Below are 19063 nucleotides of genomic sequence, written 5' to 3' on the forward strand. Positions count from 1 at the left end.
CTTATGTTTCTTCTCTTATCTCCTCAAACTATCAAGAGAGAAGTAAGGCATCCGTCTGGAGGAGAGAGGGAGTGGTAAATGTGTTCTGATGACTTTCAGCTTCTAGGCGATCTCCAGCTTCTGCCTGTGTTCAAAGGCAAGGCCAGAGTGTGTCTGATGGATAAGAATTAGAGCTCACTGAGTAGGTAATACTGTCAACTCTGATTTCATAGCCCTTACATGTACACTGTGTAATCTGACCTTCATAATAATCCTTTTGGCTTACCCACAAACACATCTAACAAATATTAAAGAAAAAATTTAAGCAATAGACTATAATCCATACATTTCCTAATTTAAACTAGTGCTCTTTTTTGCATGGTTCTTTAGCTTTTGATCATGTGGATGGTGAACATTTTTGAATCAGATTTTTTCATTTAATATTAAATAGAAACATAGTCTTTATTTTCATGGTCCTTTCACAACTCTGAATGGCTACATAATATTGCACTTGGGTGACTGACAACTTTTCTCTTTTCAAAAATGGTTTTGTTTCTTACTTGGCCTTTCTAGAAAACGGATACTGCTATAGTGAACATCTTTATGCATCTAGCTGGATATCTTTGGTCAGATGATTTCCTTAAGATATATATTCTCATAAATGATTTGCATTTGATGAGGGGGAGGTTTGCATACTTTGTATGGATCCCTATATGCTGCTGCTGCTGCTAAGTCACTTCAGTCGTGTCCAACTCTGTGCGACCCCATAGACAGCAGCCCACCAGGCTCCGCTGTCCCTGGGATTCTCCAGGCAAGAACACTGGAGTGGCTTGCCATTTCCTTCTCCAATGCATGAAAGTGAAAGTGAAGTCGCTTAGTCAAGTCTGACTCTTAGCGACCTCACGGACTGCAGCCTACCAGGCTCCTCCATCCATGGGAGTTTCCAGGCAAGAGTACTGGAGTGGGGTGCCATTGCCTCCTCTGGATCCCTGTATACCAGATTCCTAATCATACTAAGAGGTATATGCCATTACCCTCATTTTACAGATGGGGAATTTGAGGCCAAGAAAGAGAAATTAACTTATCCAGATCACAGACCCAAGAAGTGGTGGAACTGGGATTATAACCAAGATAATCTGGGTTCTTCTAAGGTCTTTGCTTGTAACCACTCTCTTGTTTGGGAGCAAACTTGGCCTTCTGGGTGAGGTGAGCTTACAAAGGGTGCAAGTCACACACCTCCATTGCCCAGTTAGTTACTGGCAGAAATTCTACACCCGAGGAAGTCATCTGTGCCTTCCTGGGCTCCTAAAGTGCAAGGCTGTATATAGGCCACTGAGCATATGACTCTTAGGGGCAGATCAAATGTGCGGCTAATGAAATTACCTGATGCTTCGTGGAACTCTTTCCAGGGGAACATGCCCCAGTTTGTATAAAAGGCACAATTCCAAAGTACTGCATGCAGCCTCCAAAATTTGTCCTGGGTCTCCCAAGGGACTTTCATTTGTGTTTTGATTTTCTTTCTAAAAATGCAATAAGCAACTACACGCATTCATTCTTCTGACAGCTCTGAAGTTCGAGGTGGGAGTCATTCTCACTTCCTGTGTTTGTGTTGCAGGTGGACTTAGCAGTTTTAAGCAGAACCATGAAAACCTCTGTGATAACTCCCTCCAGCTCCAAGAGTGCCGGGAGGTGGGGGGCGGCGCGTCTGCGGCCTCGAGCATGCTACCTCAATCCATCCCCAGCACCCCCGACATTGAGAACGCGGAGCTGACACCCATCTTGCCCTTCCTGTTCCTTGGCAACGAGCAGGACGCTCAGGACCTGGAGACGATGCAGCGCCTGAACATTGGCTACGTCATTAACGTCACCACCCACCTGCCCCTCTACCACTACGAGAAAGGCCTGTTCAACTACAAGCGGCTGCCGGCCACCGACAGCAACAAGCAGAACCTGCGGCAGTACTTTGAAGAGGCTTTTGAGTTCATCGGTAACTATCTCCCATGGGGAAGTCTCGTCTTCTGGCTTCCTTTTCCCTCCGGCTTTTTTGCTTTGATAGCAGGTCCGAGATTTCTGCCTGAGTTGCAGAAAAGCTCCACGGAAGTGTTTTGGGGCTCCCCCACCTGGTGCAGGGTATTCTCCTAAGTCATAACCCAGCAAGTGTTTTGGAGCCATGGTTATCAAAGTACAGTCATTCAACTGGGTTGGGAATCCATTCAGTGAGACCACCTCATGTCTCCAGTTCCCAGTGAAAAAGTGGCAGGGGTTAGCATTGAGATGTTCTATGACATCATATCGAAAGAATTGGTAGAAAGGAAGAAGTTGGTGGCCAAAACAGGTGCGTGAGTATATGGTCTACTGAGATTTCTTGGCATCTTGTAGGGAGTTAAATATAGCCTGCCCTCTGGTGGGCTTTTCTGGTGTCTCAGACAGTAAAGGATCCACCTGCAATGAGGGAGACCTGGGTTGGGAAGATCCCCTGGAGGATGGCATGGCAACCTACTCCAGTATTCTTGCCTGGAGAATCCCCATGGGCTTCCCATGAATCCCCAGAGGAGCCTGGCAGGCTACAATCCATGGAGTCGCAAAGAGTTGTACATGACTGAATGACTAAGCATAGCACAGCACCAGATCCACAGGTTCCACCTCTGCAGATTCAGCCAACCACTGATGGAATTTCTGGATATGGAGGGCTGATTGCACTGTGCCATTTTATATAAAGGGACTTGAACATCTGTGGATTTTATCCACAGGAGTAGAGGGATGCAGGAAGCGATGCCCTGCAGGTACTGAGTGCTGGCTGTATTGTAAGTATGACACAGACTTCTAAGCTTATCCATGTCTCCCTTCAGTTCAGTTCAGTCGCTCAGTCGTGTCTGACTCTTTGCGACCCCATGAATCGCAGCACGCCAGGCCTCCCTGTCCATCACCAACTCCCGGAGTTTACTCAGACTCACGTCCATCGAGTCAGTGATGTCATCCAGCCATCTCATCTTACCTTGAGTTAATTGCCAATGCTTGAGGTCAAGGTAGCATTTGCTGAAGGATCGTTTCTGAAGGATATTTTTCAGAAACATAGTGCTATAGTGAACATCTTTATGTATCACATCAGTGCGAAGGTGGTGGGGGGAGTGGGGAGTAGTATTCCCCTTCTGTTTGCTTTGTCTCTCCATTCTTAAAAGTTGTGTAGCCAAAGCGTGTGAGGTTGAGCGCTCATGAGATGATACTAGATTTCCTTAGTTCATCCAGGCTCATTGAAGTAGGAAAGAGCGAATGGTATAGCCCGTGTAGTTCCCAAGGAGAGAAAATTCTAGCAGCAGCAGGCTTTAATCTCCACAGAGAAGCAACGACCAGCCTAACCCTAATCCTCAACTTTAACTTTTGCTGCTTCTAAGCCTCAAACTGTTGCAAGGCTTAAATGATCACTTGGAGAGGACCTGGCACTCAACAATTTTTTTCTCAAGTGACTCTAGTCTTTCTTACTACAAAAGAGTGACCCAGTCCTTTTCCTAAATATTGTAGCAAGTTGTCACTGGCCTCTGTCTCAGGAAGAATGCACTCAAGTTCAATACTCTTTTGTCAGAAAAAAAAACACAAAAACTTGGATTTATCAGCCACTGAAGTAGGTAGATTTGCTGTAGAGTTGGCAGCTCTGGTCACTTGGCCCAGGCATTTTCTTGCTGATCTTGCCTGGTTTTGCAGGCCTATGAAATGTTCAATCTGGAAGGAAATTCTGAATGGTCATTGAACTCAGAAAAGTAAAGTGACTTCTCCTAGATTGTAGGAACTTTAGTGTTAGAGAAGGGACCAGAGCCTAATGCTCTTGACTCCAAGGCCAGACACTGGGGCCAGAAGTGTGGGCAGTGTTTACAAGGCTCTATTATTGGGTTGGCCAGAAAATTTGTTTGGATTTTTCTGTAAGTCAAGTGTTACAATAGTTCTAATGCATAATGCTTGTGGATGCAAAGATACCTTAAACTCTTTGTTAATGATATCTGAATCAAATCTTGAGCCCCAAGGGAGAAAAGTTTGCATCCAAGTAGATGAGGAACATCCTGGTTGACATATAATGTCATGAGTACAACTTTTTGTCTTAGTTCCAGTTGGGGGAAGTTAAGAAATTGTTTTCTATTTAATGAGTAGCATAAGATGTGCTTAGGGTCTAAGGATTTCAATCAAAGCATCCACATTCCTTATAAATTATTCAGGCTTACCTGGTTTTCTAAAAACAAAACAAAACAAAAATAAATAACATTAAAGGCTGGAAACAATTCCACATCACACCCTGCACAGGCACAATTTTTAAATTTTCATTGTTATATCATTGAGTAAACTGAAATCTTACAGTCTTGCTTTAAGAAAAATACACCCTGTTTTAGAAACATAATAGCATCCACAGAGAGTTTGATGTAAACTAAGCAGAGTCTAGGTTTAGGATTTAACTATGACAGTTGGTTATTGCTGCGTTGGCTGATATTATTCCTGTATTCCCCTATGCCTGGTTAGTATTACTCCCATTATTCAGATAGGAGGATTGAGCCTCTGAGCAGTTACAGGATTCACGCAAGGTCCTCTACGAGGTGGAACCATGGCCAGACCTAGCCCTTTGTGGCTCATCTTCTTTACCCCCATGCTTTCCACTCTGGGGGTGGAGGCCGTTAAATAGTGTGTGCTAAAAAGAAGAAATTGAAAACAGGAGATGCTTTTGTAAAATACTGTTATCTATAAGAAGTAAGTCAAATCTCTGAATTTTTAAGTTGAAAATTTGCTCAATGTTTGTTTTGTTGATCTATGAGTGGGTAACCAGTAGAAGTAGTTTATGTTAAAATCTGGCTCTCCTTTACATACTCCTTTCCCAATCTTCTAATTGGTATATTTTTCAGGGATACTGTCTTTGGGATGACTTTTATTGGGTTGGCCAAAAAATTTGTTTGGGTATTTGTATACTCTAAGAACCCAAACGAACTTTTTGGCCAACCCAATAGTTTAGAAGTGTCACTGAGAATCCATTCAGACAGTGCCCACAAGCTGTTCTCCTGGGTTTTTAATATATCTGAAAACCTTTAAAGTATTATCTTTTTCGATTGCCCTGGATTCTGAGCCAGCACTGGAATTCCTCCGTCATCCATATCATTACCATGTTAGAACATCATGTATGCATGTGAGGGGATTGGACAGTTCAGATGGAGGTGACACTCTTATCTATTTAATACTAGTTCCTGTACAGAGCAGTTCTACAATATAAAAAAAAGAAGTGCTTTTTCTCTATCACAGGTAGGAGAGACATTGTTAATAACACTAGCTTCGATAAATGACACAGTGTGACGATGGGAATTAACATCCTTAATCAGAAGGGTCTACTTCACCAGTGACTACATTTAGGCTGATTATGTCACAACTCATTCCTCAGTTGACCACCATCACCTGTGAAGTCCACTATTATAGTGAATGACTCTCACCTACTCATCCCTCTAAATGTAAAATAAGCTTCTTATTCAAGCTAATGCTGCTTTTAGCCAGTTCTGGAGGTTGTGCCATAAACAGACACAATTAAGTAGGACATTATACTTAGTTCCCAAACCATTTTCATGTTGTCTTTCTCTACAGAATATGACATCATCAAGTCTAGATAAACGTTAACCTCTCTCCTTCCATCTCTCTGTCCCCTGCCCTGCACCTCTTGCTTTTCTCCCTCATTCCAGAGGAAGCTCACCAGTGTGGGAAGGGGCTGCTCATCCACTGTCAGGCGGGCGTGTCCCGCTCTGCCACCATCGTCATCGCCTACTTGATGAAGCACACGCGGATGACCATGACTGATGCTTATAAATTTGTCAAAGGCAAACGACCAATTATTTCCCCAAACCTTAACTTCATGGGGCAGTTGCTGGAGTTTGAGGAAGACCTGAACAATGGTGTGACACCACGAATCCTTACACCAAAGCTGATGGGTGTGGAGACAGTTGTGTGACCATAGTCTGGCTGGAAAGGATGACTGTTCTCCATTAGGAGATGAAGAGGAAGGAGTATGGATTCTTTCTTTTCTTTTTTTCTTTTTCTTCTTTTTTTAGATGGGGGTAAAGTTTGTGAATGGAAACAAACTTGTTTAAAAACTTTATTTTTAACCAGTGTGAGAAGAATTTAACTTTTGATGCCGTTGAGATTTACTTCCCACCAACTGACAAAGCAGGGAGTCTAAAGAAGTCATTTTTTTAAGCCAACAATAAAAATATCATAAAACCTGTTTCTTCCCCTTTTCCTTTTAAGCTATTTGTAGAGTTTACGATTAACTAGTCTGTGCAGGTTCATAGACCGAAGACACTATACTTTAAACCAATTAAAAAGAACCCAAAGTAAGTAGAAAAGAATTGAATCATGAAGACCTAGGATCTGCCTGACCTGTCCTTATAGAAAACAAAAACCCAACCAAACCAAGCCCTGCTGTGCTCACTGGTGCAAAGAGAAGACCAGGGCAGCTTAAGTGGTCTAAGAACCCTTCACATTCTTTAAAGAGACAAAGGATACTGTTGATTTTGTGTGTTTCATACTCTGGATTACTTTTCTTCCCTCTCTGTGTTTAAGAGATTTTTTTTTTTTCAAATAGCAAGGAACTGACCATTATACCATATGCCTTCACTGGCTTCTTGTGCAATAATATGGTGTTTTGAGTGTGCAAATGAGTTAGAGCTGGCAGCTGAAAAATAGACAAATAGTGCAAAGTTGCCAGCTTGGAGATAGAAAGGAATTAAACAAAACCAGTTACTTTCTTTCCCACCTTTTTCCTTTTTTTTTTCTCTTTGATTTGATTCTGGTTACAGTGCCATAAACCTTGTTACATATGTATATCAGAATGTAAAAAAAAAGACAAAAATTTATTTAAAAATATTTTTCGCAAAAAATCTTGGTGTGTTTCTGTTGATTGTGTAAAAATTTTATTTTCATTATATAAATGAAAATCATTTGGAAATGTGTCTATTTCCTCTTCTTTTCCTCAATTCAAGTTCAAGCATCTCTTACCTCTTGTAAGCTGTCCATGTAACGTAACTGGAAGTAAACACAAATTTTTGATACAGGGATAGAGAGATGAGGGAAAGGAAATATTCTCTGGCCTCAGTGTGAAGCAGAGAGAATTAGCAAGGAAGTGAAAAAGCTCTAGTCGGCCAGGTCATGGTCCCCTCTATTGTCACAGTCCTGCCATCCACTTCTGCCAATGTAATTCCTCTTACAAAGGGGAAACCTCAGGTAATCTCCTTGAAAAAGGTGTGAGGTTTGACAGCAGCCTTTGAGCCTTGGTGACCAGGTCACTGCCAGATTGATTGGTTAGAATTCTCTTATCTCCCCAGTGGCTCTTTGATCAATGTCTGTGACCCCTACAATATGACCCCTACAATATCAATATTGTGGGGGTCTTGATATCCCCCTTCCATTGTCACTTACCCACCTGGCACCTTTGGTAACGTTAATCAGGAAGCACTGCAGGCAGATTCTTTACCTTCTGAGCCGCCAGGGAAGACCTGGTATGCACTGCAACACACTGCTGTTTCCTACTTTTCTGCCAGCAAACTGAATTCAACTTCATAAGTACAGCTTCCCCATCACACTTGGTTAATACATAGTTGGTATTCCATGGGTTCTCAGTCCACAGAGGAGTACGGAGGGGGTAGGGGAAGAAAACAAATCAAATGTTTTCTATTTTTATTGAAAATAGAAGCCTCCAGGGAATTGGCCATAGGGAGGATTCACAGCAGATTAAAATTTGCCCAAGGTGAGTAAAAAAGTAGAATGATTTTGAAATTTCCAATTCTATATGAGTACGTTTGGACATAATATCCTTGTGAACATTTGCCGACCAGTATTATAATGAAATTTTTTTAATATTTAAAAAATAGCTTTTCTAGTAGAAGTGATTTAACTTTTTGTTTGATTAGCAAAATAGAGACTGAATTTAACAAGAATTAATTGAAGGTTGTTTTGACTTAGTTTGGTTTATTACAAAGCATTAATAAGGTGAAAAGCAAATTTCTCTATGGTGCTTTCTACTCTTCAGTCTAACAATTTTCTTGGTGCTAGAACGTATTTAAGAAGTGGGATTGATGTGTAATTAGGGATTTAAAATATATAATGATTTACTATATATTTCTTTTTCTTTATTCTAAGTTCAAATATTAAAGTTCTGATAGTGTGAGTTTTATTCCCCCCTTTTTTTTTTCTTTTTAACAAAATAAGAATTGCTATAGTTTCTTGAGCAAAATATGAAAATAATTTATGATTTTTGAACTTTATAACTTTATGCTTTTGAGAGCAAGATTGTCCTAGGGCAGATAGGAATTCTGCCAATGAGCATACCAAGAATTCTGAGAAACTTGTCTTTATTTTACTAATCTGTTTTGAATCACTTAGCCTCTTTCTTCATGAGGAATGTTAACCACTTAGTGAAATTTACATGGATTAACCAAGCCATTGCACCAGAAACCAGACTCCCCAGGTTTTGTTACTGAGTCAAACTTTGGTTTGCTCACCCTCAAGTAGTAAAGGCAATCTGTTGACACCAGGATGTGGTGAAGGAAAGTGCAGTGTTTATTGCAAGGTGTCAAGGCAGCTGGTACTTAAAACACCCAAACTCCTAGATGGGTTTCAGCAAAGCATTTTTAAGGACAAGGTAAGGAACTGGAGTCCCGAGGTATGTGATCAACTTGTGCAATTCTCTGATCGATTGATGGTGAGGTAATAGTGCAGCGTCACAGAGCTTAACATTATCATTGCTTAGGTGCCAGTAGGTCTGGGGGCTGTGTGCTCATGAGCATCAAGTAGTTAATTTCTTCTCTTTGATGGTGGTTTTAGCACCTGTGAAACAACTCAGGAAATGTGCATCAATACTATCATCTAGGCACTTCAAAAAGGATCTAAGCCAAGGATATGAGGGAGGAGTTTGCCCTGGGAAGGTCCCTTAGGGTTCTGCTCTGTTACCTCAAATGAGGTTCTGAGCCTCATTTGTTGTCTCGGAGCTTTGGGACTGAGCTGGGAATTCACTGTTGTCTTCCTGAGAAACAGGGTCTCTGAATAACTGATGCACATATTATTCTCTGAGTCCAGCAAGAATTATTTCATGCTGGATTAATTTAACAATAGAATGAATCTGTAACATATCTAATAAAATTAAAAAAAAAGGCATTGTTACTTTAAATTAAATAGAATAGCAGCTTCAGCTCCTCTATAAGCATCCCCCCCCAGTTAATATGTTTCCAATCAATGAATATTAACCCAGATGTAGAGTTCACATTTCATGGAAGAGCTCGTGCTAGCAACTTTTGGAAAAGGACATGTACGGCAGGACATGGGGCGGGGAAGCTGACAAAAGGAGGACATGTACAAGGGAAGATATGAAAGAGGAAATGTACATGTCTGCCAAACCACATGTTGATGGTAAATGAGAAAAGGCAACCCTCTGAAAGGTGATAAAATATGGGGAACAGAAGAAAATGGGAGTTTATAGTAAAACAAACAAAAAGACTATATAGAACTCGGAAAACAATCACACTTCAGAAGTGGAATAAGATAGAATGCTTGTAAATTGCTCTAACTAGATCTTCTGGAAGACGAGAAGTTTGACAAGTAAAACTGAATAGAAATCAAGAAATATGGGTGTCACCCTGATTGTGAGTAGGCTCTTATACATAAGCCACAACACATTATATTTTATTCCCCAAGCATTGTAACATCCAATCTCCAGAAATATGGGTTGATATTTGTTTTTAAGGTCTCATTGGAGACTGTCATAATATATGGATGTGAATGGAAGAGAGCATCAAAAATGATGAGTAAGGATCCAGAAAGGCAATAAGAAGGTATTTAGAAATAACTGTCCAAAACCTATCTATAGAAAATTTTCTGACTTTATGGAGATTGTAGACTATGAATACCAGTGCTTTCCATTGTTCCTGATTTCCTCCTTTGTGACAAACTTTGCCATTGTTTGGTGGAAGATACACAGGGTGAGACAACTGGGAGCTGTAGTGAAGAAGTCAATGGCAGTACATTGCCTCCATGTTCGATGATGATGATCCATGTCTCTGTGGATCAACAGAGCTAACAGGGAGAAAAGGTGGCCATAAAGTAAAGGAGAACAAGGAAGAACTGTAATTATGTGGAAAAAAATAGTGCCCACATTTGCCTTTTACCAACTTCCATGATGTGGGTGACTTAGAAGTATCCAGTACCCAGAAGTATCCTTTCCCATTTTGCTGACCATGTATCTGGTGCAGGACTTATGAAGCAAAGGAGGAAATCTGGAAATAGCTTTAAGAGCCACAGTCACAGTTATGGCCCTAACCCAAGGTGAGTTTCCAGGTCAGTGAAAATGTGCATTGGTTGCAATAGTCATTGGTGCCCTCTTCATAGTATAATGGCTGCTGCTTCACTTCTGTGTTCCAATCTCTTGCAGATTTATTTTAAAGTGAACCTTATCCCAGCATGAAATAGATAAAGGAATTCTGGGAAATGCAATTTCATATTCAGCTAAGTTGATCTTGCACAAAACTGCCAGAGTCTATCCTTTGCCAACTTGCTATCCATTTACACTTCTCTTAACCATATATATATAACTTCCGAACAAAGACATTAGAAAGTGATGTTTCCACCTAAGAAGATGCAGCTATCACTTCCACAGTTGAAGAGATACTAATCCTTTCTCCAAATGAGAGTGCATAGTCTCATGTGTTACTTTATTCATTTGGGGGTAATCATTTCTCTTGTACTTGAGATCTGTCTCTTTGAAATCCTGTAATTTAAATACTGAGATATAAGGATATTGTAGATTGAATTGTGTTTGCCAAAAAGATGTTTTTGAAGTTTTAATTTCAGACCTTGTAAATGTGATGTTATTTGAAAATAGCATAGTTGCAGATGTAATCAAGGTTTTAAAAGGTCATATTGGATTAGGATGGGAGCTAATACAATTACTGGTATAACTGGACACATCCTTCTTATAAAAGGGTGATTTGGACACATTCAGAGGAACCAATGCCATATAACTAGGGAGGTGGAGACTGGAGTGATTCATCTAAGTAAAGGAGCACCAAAGATTACTGGATATCACCAGAAGCTAGGAGAGAGACATGAAACATATTCTCAGAGTCTCCAAAAGAACCAACCCTGCTAACACCTTGATTTTGGACTTCAAGCCTCCAGACTATAAGGTAATACATTTCTATTGCTTTTAGTTACTCAGTTTTGGGGACTTTGTTGTGACAGCCCAAGGAGACTAATACAAAGACTAACCACATTTAATATTAGATGGTACAATAGCTACAGGAGAAAAAGGAACTGGTTAATATAAACCAAATATATTTATATCAAAGTAAGAAATATTTATAACTCTTACTGTCCTAATTTCTACAAGTGATCATGTAGTCACAGGTGATAATTATAACTTCCTTCTTTTACTACCCATTCCATTTACCCTTTGTCCTCAACAAGCATCTCACCTGCTCCCAGTTCCTTGGCTGTTGGGATAACCTAAATCTTCATTTTTGATGGATCTGAACCTTTGGCAGTCCTACCTGCATTGGGTTCTTTTGTTGTAAGACATGAGAGCCTAAGAGGTGCCCTTCATCCAGATCTAGTTCTTCCTACTCCCATAGTCCTATAGTAATCCAATTTCCCCTTGGTAGTCACAAGTCATTCCAGAAATACAGCAACCCCATCCTTTGCCTGTTTTTTTTTTTTTTTTTTCCCTTTAGCATGAGGAGCCCAAATTAGTCAGCAGATAGTATCAACTTCCAGTATAATGGAGCCATTGTTGGGTCTCCTAGCAGGTGTATCTGTGCTTTGGAAACTAAGACTTCTAGACCAGTAGAGCACAAAGGTGCAGGGTAGGTAGCACAAATTTTGCAAGTAGATCACCAAAAGTAACAGTCAGAGGAATTTTTTTCATTTACAGCTCTTTTTGGGCCTGTGACTCTTGAATAAGGGAGAAACAGCAACATATATTTGTTGACATATATGTTCAAAAATTTACTGCATCTTGCAGGACATTACCCTAGCCCTGAAAATTTTACCATCCATCTAGCTCCATAACTGAAATGTCAAAAGTACTATTTTACTGCTTCAGAATGATGGATAACATAGCAAGAGTAGTAAATTCCACAAGTGTGAGCCTGTCACCCCACTTCCTGTGCTGCAAAGTAAGTTCCTTCATCAGAAACAAGGCATTGTGGAATGCTATGATGGTGAATAAGATATAAGAATTCTATAACCCCACAGATACTAATTTTGGAAAAAGTATTGTAAGTGAAGTCTAATCCATATGAGGAGTGTGTTTCTGTAGAGTGAGAACAAAACACTGCCCCTTCCATAATAGGAGAGTTCCGATGTAATTAACCTACATAATATAGCTGGCTGAGTACCCTAGAAATGGTTCTATTTCAGGGGCTTGGTATTTGTCTCTGCTTTGGGTGAGTTGGGTGCTCAGTGTTGGCTGTAGCCAGAGTAGCCATGGTGAATGGAAATTCATATTACTGAGCCCATGCATAACCTCCATTTCTTCCATCATGGCTATTTTGTGCATGAGCCATTGGTTACAGACAGGTGTGACTGAGAGAAGCAGACTTGACGGAGATTCACAGAATACATTGTCTTGTCCCTTATTAAGACCTTTCTATGCTGAGGTTGAGCTTTTTAAACATTCACATGGTACATCTTATGCCCATTCAGAGAGTTCTGCCCATTGGCTTATTCCCCAGACTTTTCTGTCTCCAATTTGTCAATTATATTTCTTCCAAGTCCCTGAGAAGCCTTCCAAACCATTGGCTACTTCTTGCAAAGCAACGTAGATCCATATCTCTGACTCTCTCTCAGGCAAAATGAACAACCAGGTGTATTGCTGGAAGTTCTGCCCACTGTGAAATTTTTCCTTCACCACCCTCAGCCTTGGCCACCCACCGAGTGGGGCTGTAGTGACGTAGCCATTCATTTTAGGATGGTATCGAGATATACACAACTCTGCAATCAAGGTCAAATATTTGTCTTTCGGTCCACTGGTCACAGAGAACATTCCATGAAGCCATAACTGTGAGTTCAAGGAAGTGATGCAGCAGGAATAGATCACTTGTTTATTTAATTTACTTGAATCTGATTTCACATAGTGCAGTTCCACTTGACAAGCAAATAATGTTATTCCTGCCCAATTTAGAGACTTAGTGGGTCAATAACATATTTCTTCATGAACAATCCAGGTTCATAAAGTAATCATCTATGAGTAAGCTTTCAATTTCAAACTGTTACTCAAAAAATGAATGGTATTTTCCTGAAGAAGCTGTCAGAGTTTGGTTCCAAAATCCTGAATGGCTGCTCTATGATTCACCTATCAGGTGAATGGCTTCATAAACAATCCGTGTCTAATAGAGACCCTTCTAGCACCATGGGATGTACTGGGTATAGATATAAGAGCAGCTTTCAGGACAGCCTTGAAATATTGCAGATACTTCTCTTATTCTGGAGCTCAGTTTCTACATCCAGTTCTAATGTGTGGGTTTTTTCCCCACCATACCAAGTTATTATTGGAAACCAGCTGGGTGTCCTACAATTCAACTAGATTCTGACACTATTTGGAGATAGTACCAGGTGCCACAGGTTAAGGATTTAGTCCTACAAGACCCTCCCACTCCAGACATCAGTCATAAGTCCAGGTTATTACCAGTGTTTCTGAATGACTATCCAAAGATTGTGGGTTCCAATGACACCCTCCCTGGATTTAATTTGCTAGAGTGGCATAGAGGACTCTGAGACACATGTGACGTACTAGGTTACCAGTTTATTAGGAATGGCCAAGTAGAAGAAAGACATCGGGCAAGATATAAGGAAAGGGCACAGAGCTTCCATGTCTTCTGAGAGCACACCATTCTTCCCAAATCTCTGTGTGTTCACTAGCCCAGAAGCTCATAAAGTCCTGTCCTTTTGGGTTTTTATAGAGGTTTTGTTATATTGGCACAACTGATTAAATCATTAGTGATTGAACTAAATCTCCAGCCCCTTTCTCCTCTCCAGAGGTCTAGGGCGGGGCTGAAAGTTCCCAATAGTTAATTGCATGGTTGGTTTCCCTAGTGCCTAGCCCCCATCCTTAGGTGCTTTCCGAAAGTTATCTCACTGCATGACAAAAAGCACCAGTATCGCTCTCATCCATGGGAAATTCCAAGGGTTTTAGGAGCTCTATATATCAAAAGCAGGAACAAAGACCAAATATTTATTTGTTCCTGTAAATCATAATACATCAGGAGCCTTACTTCCTGGTGACTCAGATGGTAAAGAGTCTGCCTGCAGTGTGGGAGACTCAGGTTCGATCCCTGGGTCCGAAGATCCTCTGGAGGAGGAAATGGAACCCACTCCAGTATTCGTGTCTGGAAAATCTCATGGATGGAGGAGCCTGGCAGGCTACAGTCCATGGGGTTGCTAAGAGTTGGCCATGACTGAGAGACTTCACTTCCTTTCTTTTCTTTCTTTCTAATTAAATTAATAACCTTTCATGTTACTTGGTAGAGTGGATTAGCATGCCCAGTGAGGATATACATGTTCTGTAAAATTCAAGAAAACCTACTAGACACTGTACCTCTTTCCTTAGTAGTAGGAAGGATTAGATGTAATAACTTATCCTTTATCTTTAAGAGAATTTCCTAAAAACCACCTGTCTTTGGTGCCAGGATAAAGTTGAAGTCTTTATCATGAGGTTACTGAGCCCTCTAAAAACATATGTGATTATAGAATCTTTGTAAGTTGTGTTTAAATTATAATTATTTCCTTCTGAATCATTTCATGATTGAACAAACCTGAAGCTCAAAAGAGGAAGTGAGCACTTAAGTCAAATTTTTTTTTTTTTTTCATTACCACTATCTTCATATAAGGGGATAAATATGTTTTCTCCTCAGTGCAAATATCAACTGGAATGTCCTGGAACATCAAACAGTACATTCTATGCTTAAGAATTCCTCTTATATAGTTAAAAGAGATTTAGATCTAATGGCCTAGTCCACCAGAAGGCTCAAGACCCAGTACCACCCATCCATGGAAAAGCATAGTCTTTAGAAGGAGCATGTTTCAGACAAAGGAACAAATTAAAATCCCAGAGGAAGAGCTAAGTGAAGTAGAAACAGACAATCTATATATGAGGAAGAGTTCAGGGTAGTGACTGAAAAGATGATCAGAGATCTCGGGAGTGAAATGGATGCACAGAGCAAGAAATTAGACATTTTAACAGAGAATTAGAAAATAAAAAGAACAGCCAAATGGAGATCAAGAATGCAATATCTGATTCCTTCCAGTGTATTTTTATAAATACACTGGAAGGAATCAAAAGTAGACTAAATGATACAGAAGAATGGATCAGCAAGCTAGAAGACAGAGTAATGTGAATCAATGATGCTAAACAGAAAAAAGGAAAAAGCATGAAAAAAGGAGGTGAGGACCATCCCGTGTTGATGACTGCCCATAGGAGTTCAAGGTGGCTCTCTTTGGACCTACTGTGGGCCCTGCTGCTGGGCCTGATTTTATTCTCCAGACTTCAACTTTTAGAAAATAAAGATGATCATAAAATCTTAGAAATGGAGGTAATAATACCTGATCTTTTTCAGCCCCTTGGCAATCTTATGGGAAAATTACTTAATGGCTGCTAAGAGTTTTCAAATCCAGAGTGCCGTTAGTTCCTGACTTAAGAGTACCTTTTCACAAGGACAGGAAATCGCTTCATAATGACCCAGTGTCCACACAACTGTTTGGCATCAGGCGGTTGCAATGATAAGGATGCATCTTTGCTCACTTGTCCGTCAAGTTGTTCATGTTGAGATATAAGGTTGATAGACTTATGCAATACTCCTTCCACACCCTCAGTTCTAAGATGAACTGCTCCTTTTAATGGTCTGGTGGCAAACCTGTGGGCTTGGCTCTTCAGGGTCCATAAATGTCAGGATGCTTTACTGGGGCTGACGTGGTTTTTCACTCCTGAATTGTCTCTGACAGCCCATGCGTGGCTAAAAGGCCAGGGCATTTTTAGCTTTAGTTAAGCAACACCAAAATCCTCCAGGTTGCTGCTAAATCCTTCTTTTAGTGCTCTTGGAGTGCTAGCTGAGGGCACCATGTATCCTCAGCACCCAAGGCGCCAGCACAGATGGGGCTGCTCTGCGCTGATTCTCCTATATTTAACACAGCCCTAATTACCCACAGGTCTCTGAGTGAGGAGGGCTGATGAGCAGTTCAAGTTCCCTGCATAGAAATAGCCCCAGAATAGTTCCAGTGTTGTTTCTAATTGCAATGGATGAGCAGACTGTCTCATTAATCCTCCCCTATCAGCGTGCAAACTGGCTGCCCCAGAATAGCCCTGAGCTCAGCCAGCCCGCAGCCGGCGCTGGGGATGGTGGTTTTGTACATATTTGGAGAGGGAAGGATCTTCTCCCCAGGGATGGATGCATGTGTTTGGGGGTGAGAAACAGTCTATGAATTCCGGAGTCTTGGGTAAACACAAAGACAGGATGCAGAAAAGTAAAGATTATCACATCAGGTCTGGACAGCCTTGGTTCAGACAGAAAAGCTATGAAGTAGCATAGTAAGACCTTCAAGTGTCCCCAGCAGGTTCTTATGCCCTTTTACCTCTGTGCCTGAATATTTGACTCTGTTCTGTTCTCCTTGTTCCACCCTTTCTTCCTTACTCAGTGAAGGATCTGGTATCAGTTACAGACACTTTGTATGAATGTCACTAACAGGTTTTCATACGTTTATAGCTTTACAATTATCAAAGGTTATTTTCCTTTACACACTCATACTATGAGACCCTTACAGCAATCTTGCAGAAGTTAGCAATGGCAGGCATTATTGCTGTTACACAAAAGAGGAAACTGAGGACCGGCAGGTAGCAGTCTGTAAACAACCCGAGATCATACAGTTAGTAACTGATCTTGGACAAGAAATTTGATCTTTTCTCTGATAGTTCTGTTTTCTTATTAGAGAAATAGCAGTATCTGATAGTCAGGATGATGCTATGGAAAGAGAAGACTCTGGAATCAGACTGGTATTTCAACCTCTGGGACTTTGGGCATGTTGTGAGGATTAAATAAGATAACTCATACACAAAAAAACCCTAGTCAGAAAAGTGCAAGTCTCAGGAAAAAAAAAAACAAACCCTTAATTCCACAACACTAAGTTATTTTGCCCTTTCCCTTGGGGAGAAGGAGATAACTCTTCAGGGCACAGTTCAGTTCAGTTGCTCAGTCATGTCCCACTCTTTGCAACCCCAAGGACTGCAACACGCCAGGCCTCCCTGTCCATCACAAACTCCCAGAGCTTGCTCAAACTCATGTCCATTGAGTCGGTGATGCCGTCCAACCATTTCATCCTCTGTTGTCCCTTTCTCCTCCTGCCTTCAATTTTTCCCAGCATCACAGTCTTTTCCAAGAAGTTGGTTCTTCATATAAGGAGGTCAAGGTATTGGAGCTTTAGCTTCAGCACCAGTCCTTCCAATGAATATTCAGGACTGATTTCCTTTAGGGTGGACTGGTTGGATCTCCTTGCAGTCCAAGGGACTCTCAAGAGTCTTCTCCAACACTACAGTTCAAAAGCATCAATTCTTTGGTGTTCAGCTTTCTTTATGGTCCAATTCTCACATCCATACATGACTACTGGAAAAACCATAGCTTTATGAACCACAGGGTTCATAAAGTAGTACGTGGACCATTCTTGCTTTCTTCATCTCTGTCCTTGCTCTGCTCCTTCTCTCTCCTTTCCATCACCAACCACCCATGGAGCCCTCTGTATGTGCTAGGATCTCGAGGAGATACAGTAATTTGAAAGTCAAGTTGCCCTCAAGTTCCAGACCATGAAATCCAATCCACTATTTTTTTTTTAAATAACCAACTGCCTCTACAGTGTAGAGGCAAAGGCAAATGAGATAAATAGAAGAGATGAGAATTATAAGTAAAATTTATTGAGCAGCTATTGGCTCCAGGCACTGCTTGATATTTTATATATATTTATAAATATACATATAAAGTAAAAGTGTATAATATTCACAAAGAAATTTGATTAGCTATTCTTCACATTATAGAAGAAAAGTTCAGCAAGAATTAACTATTTTATTTCAAGAAGATGTAGGTTATTGTCTCAACTTACCATCCAGAAGGAAGAAAATACAAATGAAAAGCAAAAAAGATAGCCTTGCTCCAAAACATAAATCTATACAAATGAGTGTAGACATACAATCTGTAATCACAGATCCTTGGGAACACATGTGGTTGTTTTCTCTTCCGTAAGATCGAATCTTTCACAGTCTTCTATCAGTTCAGTTCAGTTCAGTCGCTCAGTCATGTCCAACTCTTTGCGACCCCATGAATTGCAGCACGCCAGGTCTCCCTGTCCATCACCAGCTCCCACAGTTCACTCAAACTCATCTCCATCGAGTCAGTGAAGCCATCCAGCCATCTTATCCTCTGTCGTCCCCTTCTCCTCCTGCCCCCAATCCCTCCCAGCATCAGAGTCTTTTCCAATGAGTCAACTCTTCGCATGAGGTGGCCAAAGTATTGGAGTTTCAGCTTTAGCATCAGTCCTTCCAAAAAACACCCAGGACTGATCTCCTTTAGAATGGACTGGTTGGATCTTCTTGCAGTCCAAGGAACTCTCAAGAGTCATCTCCAACACCACAGTTTAAAAGCATCAATTCTTTGGCGCTCAGCCTTCTTCACAGTCCAACTCTCACATCCATACATGACCACAGGAAAAACCATAGCCTTGACTAGATGGACCTTTGTTGGCAAAGTAATGTCTCTGCTTTTGAATATGCTATCTAGGTTGGTCATAACTTTCCTTCCAAGGAATAAGTGTCTTTTAATTTCATGGCTGCAACCACCATCTGCAGTGATTTTGGAGCCCCCCAAAATAAAGTCTGACACTGTTTCTACTGTTTCCTCATCTATTTGCCATGAAGTGATAGGACCAGATGCCATGATCTTCGTTTTCTGAATATTGAGCTTTAAGCCAACTTTTTCACTCTCCACTTTCACTTTCATCAAGAGGCTTTTGAGTTCCTCTTCACTTTCTGCCATAAGGGTGATGTCAT

The 19063-nt window shown here is 40.8% G+C and overlaps 1 protein-coding gene across 1 annotated transcript in view; it reads left to right on the forward strand.

Annotated features, from left to right (window-relative positions):
* DUSP10 (dual specificity phosphatase 10) overlaps nucleotides 1-6984 on the forward strand; it is a 41116-nt gene extending 34132 nt beyond the window's left edge. The window contains exons 3-4 of the mRNA XM_005905554.3: nucleotides 1595-1966; nucleotides 5679-6984. Of these exons, the coding sequence (XP_005905616.1) occupies nucleotides 1595-1966; nucleotides 5679-5944 (638 nt within the window). The 3' untranslated portion in view covers nucleotides 5945-6984. The remainder of the gene's footprint in view (nucleotides 1-1594; nucleotides 1967-5678) is intronic.
* Nucleotides 6985-19063: the final 12079 nt, after the last annotated feature.

The sequence above is a fragment of the Bos mutus genome, chromosome 16, assembly GCF_027580195.1.
Source record: "Bos mutus isolate GX-2022 chromosome 16, NWIPB_WYAK_1.1, whole genome shotgun sequence".
NCBI classification, from domain to species: Eukaryota; Metazoa; Chordata; class Mammalia; order Artiodactyla; family Bovidae; genus Bos; species Bos mutus.